Source organism: Coturnix japonica, chromosome 4 (assembly GCF_054131305.1).
Source record: "Coturnix japonica strain WE chromosome 4, WE-NBRP24, whole genome shotgun sequence".
NCBI classification, from domain to species: domain Eukaryota; kingdom Metazoa; phylum Chordata; class Aves; order Galliformes; family Phasianidae; genus Coturnix; species Coturnix japonica.
The window spans coordinates 68,539,750-68,556,465 of record NC_140666.1 but is presented as its reverse complement, the minus strand read 5'-3'; the positions used below and the strand labels follow the sequence as shown (position 1 = coordinate 68,556,465).

General features: G+C 37.8%; 1 protein-coding gene across 2 annotated transcripts in view; it reads right to left on the bottom strand.

Annotated features, from left to right (window-relative positions):
* Positions 1-16,716, bottom strand: part of NFXL1 (nuclear transcription factor, X-box binding like 1) — a 44,141-nt gene that overhangs the window by 18,683 nt on the left and 8,742 nt on the right. The window contains exons 12-18 of one of the 2 annotated variants that reach the window (XR_014945983.1): positions 15,196-15,316; positions 14,444-14,600; positions 14,120-14,211; positions 12,634-12,655; positions 6,456-6,596; positions 3,199-3,454; positions 2,383-2,452 (exon numbers count right to left, since the gene is read on the bottom strand). Coding sequence is in view for 1 of the 2 variants with exons in the window: in XM_015862239.2 (XP_015717725.2) it covers positions 2,383-2,452; positions 3,288-3,454; positions 6,456-6,596; positions 12,634-12,655; positions 14,120-14,211; positions 14,444-14,600; positions 15,196-15,316 (770 nt within the window). In the remaining variant the exon portion in view is untranslated. The remainder of the gene's footprint in view (positions 1-2,382; positions 2,453-3,198; positions 3,455-6,455; positions 6,597-12,633; positions 12,656-14,119; positions 14,212-14,443; positions 14,601-15,195; positions 15,317-16,716) is intronic. The other variant, XM_015862239.2, reaches the window with a different exon arrangement.

Here is a 16,716-nt window from a genome sequence, read left to right as displayed (position 1 = left end):
AAACTACTAAGACAGATCAAGAAACACAGGACAGGAAGAGAATGTATTTTTATATAACTGATTACACTACAAAGTTTTGCATGTAGATAAAACCAGATAAATCTACAGGAATGAGAAGAGTTAACCAAAAGCCTTATCCAACTAAAACAGACCCTGTTGTCCTGAGTCTTCTGTTCACATCCCACTGAATTCAATTCTAAAAAGGCCCTGTTCTACAAACGATGCAATTCTGAATTGCAAACTTGAATTCAGTAGTACTACTGGATGGATTTTAAACCTCACACCGAGTCTCGGGAATACATCCAGAAAAATCTCAACAGTTAACATTAATCAAAGTCAAAGAAGAGATAGGGAAAAAATCTTTGAAGAGAACCTGAAGTACAGGAACACACAGTTCATGTTAAGAGATTAGAAGTACTCTTGAAAATAAAGAGGAGGAAGCGTGGCAGCAAATAAAACCAAAGTAACAGAGAGGGAAATGGAAGGACAGAAGTTAAGAGGTAAACAGACAGCGAAATAATTCCTCTGCCGGGAAGAGAACTTTCAGACACCCAGGTGAGAAGATTGTGACAGATGAATTCATTTGCTCAAGTAAGACAAATAAAGAGGATGTGCAAAACGAAGACATCACAAAGACAAGGGCAGAAAGCAGAAGATGCAAGCAGACACACAGCAAAGAGCCCAGAATTTCTATTGGGGTTTCATGGATTTGTTAACATAACCTTGTCTGAAAAACAGAGACTCTTGGGAAGCAGGCAGGAATACTAACAGTTTTGCAAGTTACTCAAAACAAGGAAAGTCTATCTAGTAAAAGACTAGACACTTCTGAAACCAGAAAATAATGCAACACAGGTTTTGAATCTATGTCTATTCAGTTGAGGCAGAATTCAGGCAAGGTGAGACAACAGATCTCAGACTAGAGGACTCCACAGGCAAAGCAGCACAACGGAACAGAAAGCAAACAGTGCAGAAGGACAAGCTGAATCAAATTACTTCTGAGTGCCAACTACGTACTACTGGAGACAAAGTACAAGGCCAAAATATAGTAAAAAAAAAACAATAAACAATTTCGGGATTAAGTATTCTCAACCCTTTGAAATTATGCACAAGCCTTTTCTTTATAGCTGGGAAGCAGAATTTCTGAGAAATTCTGAAGTGTTTAACAGTGGAAACACTTTCCAAAATATTCCTGACTATTCAAGTTTTTCCACTTTGTAAATTTCCTAATTCTACAGTAGGGAAACAGAGTGAAGAAAGGGCTGTCACCCCTGCCACAACTAATGACAACTAAAGAACAAAGGCACAATAGTAAGTAATACATAGATTTCTGAAAACACACAAGCAGCACAGAATAACAGCACTGGGAGGGACTAGGAAGAAGTCGTTCTGCCCGTCCCTCATGTCTTACAGCAATAAAATCCATAACTAGACTAACCCCAATACATGTCTAAGCTGTTACTGATGAAAATTCTGTAGCTTTTCCAACCTATTCTTCCCAAGCTCTACAAGCTTTACTACTCAAAGGCAGTAACTAACACGAATCTTCCTAATTGATACAACCACTAGTTCATAGCCTGTTTGCCATATAACACGTATATTATTCTTCTTTACAGCAACCCTTCATACAGTCACATACAACAAAGCAATTAACTCCTTTGTCTTAAGCTTCACGCTACTCAATATGTTTCACTAGCACAGTCAGTCATTAAGAATTCATTTTACTTAGGTCCCAACCGTTTTTTTTTTGTTTCTCTTTTCTTGTTTCCTAAAACTGTTGTGCAGACAGTGATCACTGACCCTGTGCAAGAAAAATCACAAATACACTCCTCTGTATTTGTCCCAACCAAAGAGTATCCTGTTGAGAAAGTCTGTTCAAGATCAGTTTTCAACCACATCAAAGGACATACTCTTCTTCATTCAACCTCAGCAGCTTCAAGCTTCAGCTTTCAAGCCATGAATGAAGTATTCACTGATACTGTCCTGGAGTCCTCACCCCTTGTAGAATCAAAAAATCATTACCATTGGAAATACCTCTAAGACCAAGTCCAACCATCAACCTATCACTACCATATTGACTATACCATGTCTCTAATTGCCACACCTTCACCGTTTTTGAACTGAACTCCACAGTTCTTGATCCTTTGATACAACCTTCCAATTTGGTAGCTATACATTAATGTCTAATTAATTTACTGTTAAATTACATTAACTGTCCTACAGGTACATTTCACAAACTACCCTTTGTTCCTAGCACATTCATTCAGACTATGTTTCTTTAGCTTGCTTGGCCTATGAAACTGTATAAAGATCCCTACAAAAAGTAAAATTTGCAAGCCACCAGACATTTATCAAATCAAATATTTATTTGTTAACATGGCTTACCTGTTTTGGACACTGGTTTTTGCAGGAAGTAAGAAGATCTTTTTCTTTTACATCTGCACTCGTTAGTTTTCTATAGAAGAAAAGATGTATTTGTAGTAAATTCCAAATTTTAAAAAAAGAACAAAAAAAACACAGGAGTCAATACAATTAGGAATGTATTTTAAGTACATCTCATTGCAAAGAAAAATGGGGTCATTCGTCCACATCCCATGGGACAAATATAAATGACACTAGGTCTCTATCAAACAAAAACACATAAATTAAGAGGATTTACAGTGCTTTAAAAGAGAACACAAAAAAACATATGTGCGTGGGATGAATGTTTTTGGAGCAACATGCACACAGAGGGTAATGCTCAAACCCACACGTCCAATTTATATCTACTAAAGCTTATCTTCCCCCTCTACCCACACACTCATAAATAATTAAAAAGGAGCACAAATGATTACTAAGATGTTTTCCAATTAAAACAGATAGAGTTTGAAGGACATTTTGTTTCAGAAGTTCATATTTTTCTGAGTTTAACTATAAGATCTTTTACAATAGCTACATTAATTCTAATTCTTGTTACAAAATTCTTCATTTACTGTAAAAGAACTGTAGGTAGATTAAAAACATCATGTAAGATGGTAAGATTACTACGTTCTTGCATAACTCAAAGTATTACCATATTATAAAAGCATTGAGATGAAATTCAGCTCCATACAAGCAGTTATTTTAGCAGTAATACCAAATAAAAACACTGGAAATATGTAAATATAAGAACAACGCACTATATTACAAATGATAACCTTGAAAAGAAGTTTTATAACTTGCCATAGGAGTAGCTCCCATCCCCAGACATTTCAAATGGTTTCCAATTAGGAGTAATCCAACGAAAAGTTGGGTTCAGTTCTGACACTTACAAGCATTCAATATACAGTACTGACAGTTTGCAGTGACACTTTATTTTAAGCATCTGGAGACATGATGGACAATCCCCAGGATGACAGGGTAAAACACATCGGTGAGGACAGCCCAATGGCCGTGGCTTGGTACACTCCTCTTCACACTGCAAACATTCAGGACCTGCCTAACAAAATAAAAACAAAGTACTAAAGAAAGTGCCAAACGTTTGTTTACTAGATGCCACTAACAAGCTTTTAGATAGAAGAAAGAGTTGGGGTACTTTTTCCCATAGAATTCAGCTATTCAGTAACATATCCCTCAAGCAAAATATTAAAATGTTTTTTTTTCTTTGAAAGAAATGTCAGTGTATATGGGACAAAAAGAGCTCTATTTTGCCTCCTAGACATGAAAGGACCTCTTAATATTAGTGCTTTGGAAAATATCCATTAAGTCTGTTCATTTTCTATGGAAAACTTTTAGAAAAAGAATTTCATATTCAGAACTAACTCTTCCCACCCAACGTCTTATTGTCATACTGCAGTCATGATACACTGCTCTACAATATATGGGTGTGGAGGTTTAAGGAACAAAATCATTCCATCTCCCTATGTGTCTAATAGTTCATGTAATCCTTCCAGAAAATATCTAATGAACATTAGAAAGGTAAAACATGCTTCATTCCTACTCATTCTTGTCTCAATAATTTAGCCAGAACCCCAGTTTGCAATCAAATACACACAGATGAATCAATGTGATTTCATAACTGAACCCATTCAGCACAGTATTCAAAGCACACACAACCACATTTGAATGCTCAGTTTCATATAAACCAACCAAAGTAAAGCCAGTTTACCCAAGAATGAGGCTACGCAATGCTTCTGCAAAAGAACTAATTGATAGAATCATCAAGGTTAAAAGACCTCCAGGATCATCCATTCCATCTGCTAACCCATCAAATCATGCTCACTAAAGTATGTCCCTCAGTGCCACAAATGCACAATTCTTGGACACCCTGAAGGACAGTGATGCCACCACCTCCCTGGGCAACCTGTTGGAGTACTTGACCACTATTCTGAGAAGAAATTTTTCCTTATATCCAACTTGAACTTTCCCTGGCACAACCTGGTACCATTACCTCTTGTATGATCACTAGTTACCTGAGAGAAGCTGAACTCTACCCCTCTACAGTCTTCTTTGAAGTAGTTGTAGGGAGCAACAAAATCTCTCCCCAGCTTCCTCTTCTCCTATCTCAGTTCCCTCAGCCACTCTCCTCATTCCATTTATACTCCAGACTCTTCAAAAGCTTCGTTTTCCTTCTCTAGACATGCTCCAAGGCCTCAGTATCTTCATTGCACCGAGAGACCCAAAACTGAACACAGTACTTGAGGTGCAGCCTCATCACTGCCAAGTACAGAGGGACGAGCGCTTCCCTGAGCCTGCTGGCTACACTATTTCTGATAGAAACCAGAATGCCACTGGTCTCCTTGACCACCTGATGGCTCATGTTCAGCCAGCTGCCAACCAGCACCCCCAGATCCTTCAGCACCACACAGCTTTCCAAGGCTGTAGCGCAGTATGGGGCTGTTGTAACTAAACCTCAGGACCCAGCACTTGGTCTTTCTGAACCTCATACAATTGTCCTCGGCCCACGGATTTAACCATTATTTTATGCTGTTTAATATAAGGGCAAAAGGATTTAAGTTTTAAATATTTTCCTCTCATTTTCTTCCACTTACAGTTGAACAATCTTTGCTGCATAAGTTTAAAAAGGTACATTAAAACAGTGATCATCTACACAACACACCATGCCTAAATCAACAGCTAGGAAAGATAACAGCAAATGAAAGCTTGCTTTTTTTTTCAGTTGTGACAAGAAATGTAGCAAACTCTGTGTAAATGCAAACAGCTGGACCTTCTACTGCATTTTCTAACAGGAATAAAAAAATCTTAATCCCAGACAAAAAATAATTACAGACACAAGCAAGAAATTTAAACAGCCATTTTCTGAATACACTTGCAATTTAGTCCATTACGACAACAGAATAAAAGCTCTAAGATATCAGTAACAACTGGAGTTTTAAAAAGTTCAAAGAAAACTGAGAAAAAGATCTATTCATACTTTACATATATACAGCATCGCTTTTTTGAGAACTCATTGCCTTATCCAAAATGGAGCCAGGCATAACCCTGACCCATATACACATCAACTGGTTGAACTGAAGGGCTAAGCAGACACTCTCTTGCACTCATGAGATGCTTAGAGAGCTGTCACACTTAGTATTTACTGTTGTCGTTCTACTGCTGGACTCTGATGCTCCACAACTTGCCCTAACAGCTCATACTCTTCAGACAAAAAATCTGCAATCATTAATAAAATATTATCTTAACTGCAATATATCTAGTTTTATATAACACCTCTTCTAAGACTCAAATTAAGAAATTAGTAATCCTATTGAAATTAAAATACAACAATAAGCTAAAACATAACAGCTACGTTGTTATGAATTGAATGCTCGCTCAGTTTTCTAAATGACCAGAGGTGATGCAGTGTTTTTTTTTTTTAAGTAATGTTTTAAAAGCTTAAAAAGTCTTTTTCCTCCAAACTATGAGTCTCTCAAACCAGAAGCTACGTGCACTCGACTGACCAAACCTACAGAATCTTTCACCTTTGCATTTTAGTTTGCTTCATAGTATTATTTTCAGCAACTAACAGCTCATAAGTGACTTTCTAGAAGAAACTGATAAACATGAATATAACACTCCAGTGATTCAAGAAGTCTTCACCTGTTTTGCAATATTTCCAGTGCTCTTTCCCAAAGATGTCAAACCTCTTCAACCCATATCCAGCTCTTCTCAGTAAGCAGCTTTCCCAGTAGACAGGGAGCGCATTTGCTCCAAGGCATTATCAGTAGGTTGTCAAAACAAAGCAACATAACATTAAGCTACCAAAAACAAAATGTGCAGCATTTATGAAATACATAATATTGTCCCAGTTCTGTTGTCTAAGGAGTACAGACTAGCTAATCCTCACAACACCAGTGGGAATACATTGCACATGTATCAGATTCCAGTGGAATCTGTAATAGATCCTGTGTGCTCTAGCATCAAATTCTTTATTTTTCAGTTAAAACTGAAGACAGCATTTAAAACATAATAAAGTAAAAGAAAAAGAAAAATCAACCTACCTTCCCTCCATCTGCGTTACTGTTGATTTTAGTAACGTGATGACATTCTTTCATACAGGTGTGATTCTGACAACTAAGCAGTCGCCCACAAAACCTTTTACATGAGTAGGGACCTGCAGAGTGACACGGTAATGGACTAACCTGGAAGTTAAAAATAAAAGACCGCTGTAAGTAGGTATCTTTTTATCTATCTATCTATTTATATTCATAGGCAGATAGCATGCGTATATAGGATTGTACATGTGTACTGTGTTGTGTATGTATAAACATTTATACACAACACACACCACCATTAGAGAAACTTTTGTTCTTAAATACCCTTGCTAAAGAACAAAATCAGTGGAAAGTAATCAACTTTGTTTTTTTAATATATATACACATACACAGACATTTCAGGCTCTCATCCCTACAATCACATATTTGTTTTATGCCAATTACACCTGGTAAAAAGACCTTGCTACCTTTCACAACCTAGCTTCCCTCCTCCCCATCTCCATTTACTTTTCTAAACAGACTACTATAATCTCAAACCCTTTAGTGCTGTTTAGTTCTTCTTTCTGGTTTTTGCCTGTGCCTTCCAGTAAAGGTTCCCCAACAGCTCTGTATCTATTACAAAAGCCGTCTATAGTTTTCATGGGGCTAATTGTGCTACAGTCATCACAGACATAAAACATTCTTACGAAAAGAAAATAACCTGCAAGCCAGTAATTTTAAAAGTCAAGTAGTTTCCACATCAAATATAAGTTACAGGAATTGGAAGTGAAAGAAGAAATTGCTCTGTGGCTGACCTAGGATTTTAATTTCTAAGGAATGTAATTTTGGGTGCTTCTAGTTTGAGGTTAACATTTCAGCTGAAAGAGCATCTGCTTAGGAGCCTTTCATTTCCACTGGTACTGAAATGGACTGTTAGCTCCTAACCTTGTTAAATAAGTTACTTTCCTAAAGATGAACGGTGAAAGTACCCTCCAATACCGAAAACGTTAAAGAAAACTCACTGTTCCTATCTTCCTACCATTACATAACATTCACATGAAGAAAAAGTTGTTTCTTTGGTGCTGTTACCAAATCAATTTCTTTTTAAATTGTGATCATTTCACAGAGGAAAAACAGAAACTATTTCTGATGTTATTACGAAACAGGCTAATGTGACATAATTCACTTTGACTAGAGTAAGAGTGCAATTTCGTATTATGGCTTTAGTTCACTGAATAGCTTTGCTCTGCATCCCTTCTTTTTCTCTCTTCCAACTCTACCAATCAGCACATGCTGATTTCCTTCAATCTTACGTAAAACTACACAAAGCAGGACAAAACTACGCAAATCCACTTGCTTATAGAAATCTTTTTTGATCCCACTTCAGAAAAAAAAAACTGGATTCCACATTAAGCCTTTGCAAAACACAATTCATTCACAAAACCTCTGAATTCCTTCTCATCCTGACCCGCAGAAAATCTGTGAACAGGAAAAATCCATATGAGGGACTGAACTTCAGAAGAAAAAAGCAGGGGGCTATTGTGTCCGATTTCTCTTACATCCCTACATGAAAACTGCAGCTCATTATGCTGGCTAAGGCACTACCACAGCTATGAAACACAGTTTGCATGCTGCGTGCTCCTACTCCCTCCTGCAAGCATGCTACAGCTCAGTCCCTAAAGGCTTTTGCTTTTGTTGACAAAATGAGTATAAGCCAGCATTAGGCCTACTGGAAGAGAGCCTAAAAGAGAGAATACTACTGTACCCAATGAACATAAACTGACCACTGAGGAGGATAAGGAAAAGGCAAAGGTTCTGAATGCCTTCTTTAGGTCTGCCTTTAAAGGTCAGACCAGTTATCCACTCTCTGACCTGGTAGTCTTGGCTGGGGAGCAGATTAAACACCCCATGATTCAGGAGTAAACAGTCAGAGACCTACTACTGCAACTGGACTGCCACAAGTCCATGGGGCTGGATGAGATTCACCCAAGTGCTGACGGAAGTGGTGGAGGTGACAGCCGAGCTGCTTTCCATCATCTATCAGCACTCCCTGTTGACTGGTGAGGTCCCAGAAGACTGGAAGCTTGCCAGCGTGACTCCCATCTACAAGAAGGGTTGTAAGGAGGTCCCAGGGAACTACAGGCCTTTTAGCCTGACCTCGGTGCCAGGGTAAGTCAGGGAGCAGATTGTCTTGAGGGAGATCACATAGCATGTGCGGGATCAAGCCTAAGCCAGCACAGGTTCATGAAGGGCAGGTCCTGTTTGACCAACCAGATCTCTTCCTATGATCTAGTGACCTGTCTGGTGGATGAGTAAAAGGCTGTTGATGTTGTCTGCCTAGACTTCAGCAAAGCTTTTGACACTGTCTCCCACAGTATTCTCCTGCAGAAGCTGGCAGGCTGTGGCTTGGATAGGTACACTCTGTGCTGGGTAAGGAACTGGCTGGAGGATTGGGACAAGAGACTGGTGGTGAATGAAGCCAAATCCAACTAATGACTGGTCACGCGTGGTACTCCTTGGGGGTCGATGCTGGGGCCTGTCCGCTTCAATAGCTTTACTGATGACCTGGATGAGGGCATTGAGTGCACCCTCAGTAAGTATGCAAATGACATCAAGCTGGCTGAAGTGTCAGTCTGCCTGGGGAGGGTCACAAGGCGCTACAGAGGGATCTGGACAGGCTGAAGAGCTGGGCTGAAGCCAATGGGATGAGCTTCAACAAGACCAAATGCCACATCCTGCACTTTGGCCACAACAACCCCAGGCAGCACTATAAGCCTGGGGCAGAGTGGCTGGAAGACTGTGTAGAGGAAATAGACCTGAGGGTTACTGATTGATGCTCAGCTGAACAGCAGCCAGCAGTGCGCCCAGGTAGCCAAGAAGGCCAACGGCATCCTGGCTTGCATCAGAAACAGCATTGCTAGCAGGAACAGGAAATGACTGTCCCCCTTTACTCAGCACTGGTGAGGCTGCACTTCAAGTACTGTGTCCAGTTTTGGGCCCCTCACTGCAAGAAAGACATTGAGGGCCTGGAACACATTCAAAGGAGGGCAACAAAGCTGAAGGAGCTGGAACTGTTCAGTCTGGAGAAGAGGAGGCTCAGGGGAGACCTTATTGCTTTCTATATCTTCCTGAATGGAGGTTGTAGTGAGCTGGGGGTCAGCCTCTTCTCTCGTGTAACTGGTAATAGGACCAGAGGAAATGACTTCAAGCTGCGCCAGGGAAGGTTCAGGCTGGACATTAGGAAATACTACTTCTCTGAAAGAGTGGTCAGGCAGTGGAATGGGCTGCCCAGGGAGGTGGTGGAATCACTGACCCTGGAGGTGTTCAAGGAATGTTTGGACGCTGTGTTTGAGGAACATGGTTTAGTGAGAATTGGTGACTGGTGGATGGTTAGACTGGATGATCTTGTAGGCCTTTTCCAACCTTGGTGATTCTGTGATTATCAGAGCTTGTACCATTCCTATTATCCTGCCCCTTCCCACTCTCCCACTCTCCATCTCCTTCCTCCTCCTCTCGCTCCTAGATTCACTTCATTTCAGCAACATCATAAATAGTGAAAAGGAAGCAGGAAGGTAAAAGAAGACAATAAGGAGGCATCATTCTCAGTCCACTAAAGAATAAGGGCAAAGAAGGAAAAAAAAAAAAAGACATGACAGCTTTTAAAAGCTGTCCAGGACATTTTTCAAATGGAATAAAACCCAACCAATAGATGCATCAGTTGGAATACAGAAATAAAAATGAAGCACAATAGGGCAGGAATATGTTGAAAGTATTCATCAGTCATAAAGATTAATCTCATCGAGGCTTGTATAAAATGTATCTGGAGGCAGACTAACAGTGTTCCTCCTATAAATTAACCACATCTAGAAAAAAAATTCAGAATAATGCAACAGTACTAAATCCCTAGCAAAGGAAGCACACACTCCCCCCAAAAAACAATAAAATAGAGTTCTATCTTCCTAAGAACAAAACTGATTTTCCAGTATGTTCTTAATACTCACCATAAGCAAAAACAAGAATATTTTCCTAAAACCTTCTACAGGGACTTAATTACTTTTCCATAAAATTAGATTAGATAAAAATTTCCATAAAATTTGATTTTGAATATGAACATCAGCTCTCGGAATTAAATTTTAAAAGAGCACAGGTATGTTACTGCTACAAAATGTGAAAGTTGGAAATAAAAGCAAACCATCAAGTTTTACTTTGTAGTGGCAACAACTGTTGTTGACAGGTGATTTTCACACCTACAACTTCAATCAAAATTGAGCTCTCCTTTTAAGCACTTTGATTTCTAAGAAAAAAAGAATTAACAACTACTCTAAATATCTGTAAAAACAGTTGAAATTGACACCATAAAAATACTTAAAGCTGCAAGCTGTCACCACAGGAAATCTTATTTTAAGTTAAACATCTTGTAGAACCATATTTCAGTGAACAAAGATTTGATAAAATCATGTTTTCTGAAAAGTAGTTTTAAGCCTGTTATCTCAAGTGATAAATCACTTTCCTAAATACACAAAGACATGTGAGAAATAGAACTAAATCTATCCCTTAAAATACATTAAAACTTCAGAGTGAAATTTAAAAATAAAAATAAAAAAAAACTTCACTGCTATAATCCAGCATCTACACTAATTAAAATTATTGTCCAAAGGAAAATGTAAAGAAAGTAAATTAGTACTAGTGATAGTATACAGTTCCTACACTTCTTGCATCCATTCTCTCTTCTATCCATTGTCTGCAGGCATCTTGGTAAAGCACAAGGAGTCCTTCTAACTTGTTTCATTCTCAGCTTATTGCTTTTTGTATCTCTCCCATTACAGGCTGTCTAACAACGGTCCAACAAAAGTATATCATAGCTCAGCAATGAATCCTTCACAGGAAAACTCTGCTTGAGAAAATCCCCTCAGGGGTTGGAAACTACTTCAGTAGAGCCAAGTGTTCAGAATTCATACAAACAACTTCTTTCTAGTAAAAGTAGATTACTTTGAGGTGAGAGTACTTGTTAAGAGCCAATGAGACTGTAAAATACTGAGCAAGCATTACTGGTTTTGTGGGTGTTTTTTTCCCTCTTTTTAGAGATCTCAGAACAACATTAAATGTACAGTGCACTGAAAACACACTGTAAACACCCTGCACATGCACAGTAATAAACAAATCATTCTTTTCTTCTCCTGTTACCAAAGTCTCAAAGATTAGGACACTTAATTCCTCTCCAGAGGCTGCCAAACTCAAGCAGGAAGGAAACACTGCACTCTGTTGGCCAAAAGAAGGAAAGTTCCACCTAATACCAGTACAAATTCTTTAAGTATGGATTCTGAGACTCTTCCTTATTTTTCTGCAGTAAGCTGTAACAAAACCATGACCCAAAGTCACTAACTGACTCTGCTAAGAGCATTATGCAACAGAGAGGGGATTTCCTTTTTCAGATATTTTGAAATAAGCACTTATAAATACATTCAAATTTGAATCATTTTCTCTAATAAGAGCAGCTCTACTCTGTTATAGGCAGCTACATGAAGTTCACATCCTTGCATATTTGAACAGAACTAAAATAGCTTACATTATGTAGAGCACATTAAATTGGACCAATTGCACAAAGTTCACATTTTGTTTAAACGTAAGTTCACAAAAGATAGGATGAGATTATAATTTATATTATAAGTTATTCAGCTTCAAGTGTTAATTTGATTTTTTTACTACACTTTGTAAGCCAGAACAGCCAGTGATTTGATTTGAGATGGAGAAGCCTACATCTCAAAAAGATAAGCTAATAATTCTATCACTATGTTTTCTGACATCATCCATTTAGGATTAGATCCAAATCACTTGAGAATTTTCTGGTACCGCACTATATTCTGTTTCCTTTTAAAATGAACACAAAGATGCAGCAGGTGCTGGAAAATTGAAGAAACAGAAAGAATAGAGAGAACAAACACATAATGAAGTAGGAAAGAAAACCACAGAACAATGAAGACAGAACAAATCAATTTAAGCACTATTTGAACAAATATAGAAGAATACACAAATAGCTTCATAACTATGAGTTTTCATTTCTGTACAAGAACTCTAATTTAAAAAGGAACTAAAACACCTCTGATATGTAAGCCACATAACATTTCTCCCTCAGTACTTTTTCTTGCAGATTGAAAAAGCAAGATATACCTTATATTTTACTTAAAAAGCCAGTTTCCAGACTTACCTCATGCTGTCCAAGACACTCCCTGTTAAGGAGAGTAAAAAACAAGAAAAAAGATTTAGAAAACACGTATTTCTTTAAGAAAATAAGTGATGGTGTTTTTCACAAGAAAGGAATTTTTTTTTTTTTAAAGAAAAAAAAGTGCAATTCAGGCCAGTACAGGCAACACACGCAGTTAAAAATGTAGGTCAAAACCTGCTTTTGTAGCACAAACTAAAATAAAAAGTCTATTTATTTATGTAGGCCAATGCCTTCCCCTTTTCAACAATCCGTGCTATTATTTTATCATGACAACTCCAGAATCTCTGGAGCAACTACCTATAGCTACATGTGGCCTTTAGGACAATAGGATATCAGCAAAAAGAATCAGATTTTTGCAGATCATGGGTCCCCCACAGCAACCTTGATCTCAGGCTGGGATGTACTGGTGTCAGATGAGCAATTAGTTGCACAAAAAACTGGCAGGATCACCAGGTTCAAAGAGTAGTGGTTAGTTGGCTGCACGCTACTTGGACACCATTTACAAGTGGAATTTTTGTTTATTTGAGGACAGCAAAGCCACTCAGAAGCATCTCCACAGACTGGAGGAATAGTATGATAAGAAGTTCATGAAATACAAAGTTCTGCATCTGGGACTCCATAGCACAGGAAACTTGTGTCACGTAACTTTCATGCAGAAGAGGATATTATAGTTGCAATGACCTATCAGAAGAGTTGGAATATTCCGGAATTAATATTACCTAATACTAATAGAACTTCAATTTGCTGAGCACAACAAAATATAGCCATGCTACCTCCTGTTAGAAAAATCAAATACAACTTTCCCAGTATGGTTTCCTTCTCACTGAGCAAACTAGTATCTTCTGGAGAGGTGCCCTTGGATTGAGGGAGGTGATTCTAAGATGGGAGCTCAGAAGAACTAAGAGATGTGCCCTACATAATGCATGATGTTACACAATGAACTCTACTGAACACGAGACTGCTCCTATGGTAATGTACCCAAATACTGAAACCGGGCTGTCCAGATCTCTACATTTTTCACCTTTTGGGAATCTGGCTTTGAACTCTGAACACAATACCAGGAGTACTGAGTAGGAATACTTTCCATTAGCATATAATAAATTACATGGAAGATTCTTGCACTGAACAACTGGAAAACAAAAAAGCAATTAGTTATACAATAAGTTACAATCCTATAAGCTAGAGAAGAAAGGAACTACATGGAAAAAATGGGTATATGTATCAATTTACAATGTCAGTCTTTGAGATTTTAATACTTTTCTTTTAAGGCAGCACTGGATTAGAAACAACCACTTTTTACTTTCCTTTCATATAGTAAGTACACACTACCAGAACTATTAAACCACCACCAATACTTCCAGGTTTATGAATGAGAATGTTGTTCACATAAGCCCACTTCATCTGAAGAGCAGAACAGCACTAACACATCCAAAACTTTGTTGTCTTTATTTTCTTATTTAATACTTACACTGGTATAGGAATCTCACAGGGTGGACATGGTAACGCAGTCTGAATAAAAGCTGGCTCAGATGGCTGCTCCCAAGGACCTGCGAACTGATGCTGAAAGCAAAGTACAAAACACAACTGGAACCACTTGCTTAACCTTAAATAAACTTATCATCTAAAGAGAGAACATAGATTATGAAATTAACTTTTCAATTAAGTAGTTTTAATACTGTGTTCAATTACTTATTTCGATTTACGAAAGGCTTCAACAAAAGATTAAGGCCAAACAACTGTTTCTCAGTTCTTCAGAACACAAATAACACCCCAGTTCTCACTAGTCACTTACAACACCAGTTTGCTTCACAAGTGCTTCGTCATGGCAGGAAACAGGGCACAAATGACCACACGTTAATGTCTTCTGGCAGGGCTGACGACAGGGAGGACACCGACCAAAGTGACAATAGTGCTTCTCCTGGGTAGGGTGGTGACAGGTAGGAGGGCGACTGAAGTAAAGTGCAGAAATCAATATGGCAGCAAGGAATATGATGATAGAGTCACTAAACAATTACAGTTCAAATACAAGAATTTAAAAAAAAAAATGTGTTTTGAAAAATATGTTTAATCCTCACTTTCTTCATGGCTGATACTATGGTACAATTATACATGAGCTCTAAGTGAAATTAAGGTCAAAGCTCGGTTTGCTTATTACAGTTATTACAACCCAACTCAAATGCAGGCTAAGTAATCTTGCTGTAGCTCAACAGAAAAGACTCTGTTTTTGTTTTCACTGTTGAGATTTTTAAGCAAACTGCCTTACGGAGGTACCAGGGACAACATGAAGAAGGGAATGGACTAAAGAGTCAGAAGTGCTCAGTGGAGCAGAACCTCCCCATAACATGCTGCTCATGAAACCACAGCAGCAAAGAGGTGTCTTAAATGAAGGATTAGTACTTATCTCCCAATCCACAAAGCAAAGAATACAAAAACTGACAAGCAATGTAAATTTTGTTTTTTTAAACTGCTCTATTTTACTACTTTCTTTGAAGATTCCTTAAATTCCACTAAGGAACCAGAAACACACCCACTTTCTACACTGACCTGCACAGCTGTTTACATTTTGGAGGCTTGATGGTGCGCTCTCTGCCACAGGGCACTTTAATAACAGTTTTTCCACAATTGCATTTCACATCTACAGTCTCTGGGCATGGATTACAGCTACCTAAAATAAACACATTAACAGCATGATCATCTGAATAAATCACTGATTATAAACAATGGTAACCAATATAACTCTGAAATTGCACACGGTATCATTATCTTCCTCCGGTGATCTAAATAACAAATGGCTGTTAGTTTATTTCTGCTTATTCACTTAATTTATTTCAAATCCCTCTTGGGAAAGGCAATTTAATCATCATAACAGTAATTATAATGTTGATTACGCTACCATTTGTTAACCACTACCAAGTTTGAAACAATCCCACCCACTCCTTTTAAAAAAAGAAACCGGCATCATTAGAGCCCAACCATTTGGACAACACAAAGCTTAATACTGTCATTCACATTTCACTCTTACATACGTATGAAGTGATTTTTCCTCAGTATACAAAAGAAAAAAGGCATCACTGAAAAAAAAATGGTAGGATACTGTTTTAGACAACATTAAGAAATGTTCATTCTTTACATATAATTAATGCTCCTTTGAAAAGATCCTCCTCAATTATAAAGTAATTCATACTGCTAATGCAATGTATTTTAAAAAAATAAAATCCCTAAAATATCTGTTTTTAAATCTACAGCTCTCCCACGCTACTTCTTCAAGTGCCAAGTGCTGTTTCATTACTGAGTAGTTAACAGTGAGAATGTACATCTTTAAAATAAGGGATTTTGGCTTACTGACCACGTTGCACCCAAACTTTAAAGAAAGCAGTCCTTTGTAAGCATTATCAACAGCACAAGTTTTTAAGCAATTCTGACAGAAAGCTGCTGAAGAAAGGTTGAAAGCATACAATCTTCATAAATGGAACTATAGGATATAATCAGCACACATAGACAGGTACTTTAATAAAATAAACCAGGAGTCTGAAGTTACATAGCCCTGAGTGACTAGCAGCTTACTTACAGTTTACTTACAATACACTTACAACTTGTACACTGCTAAATGCCAAGAACTTATTATCAGCAGCTGTCTCTTAAAAATTCTGATAACAGGTACCTTCTCAAGAACCTGATCTGGCAAGCTATTTTATTTCCTCTAAAATCAGTGGTCGCTAAGATATATTAGGTCACTACTAACATGATCTGGTATTACAAACTGACAATAAAATATGTAGTAATAGCTTTCAGGAACAACAAAACTACTGAGGAGTAGGAAGAAACACATGAATATGTACTTTTAATATCAAATTCATTGCCTCCATTAGAAGCATTTCCAAACACTGTGATAATAAAGTATCGCACATTGTTACAGGCTACAATTTGTTAGAGCGTAGGAGTTAATCTTCTACATCTGATACTATTATTATTTGCTTCATCATGTATAAATTCTCACCAAATCAACATCACTTGTTTATTTATTAGTTAAAATACTTTAAAGTATTTATTTCTTTATAATTTCTT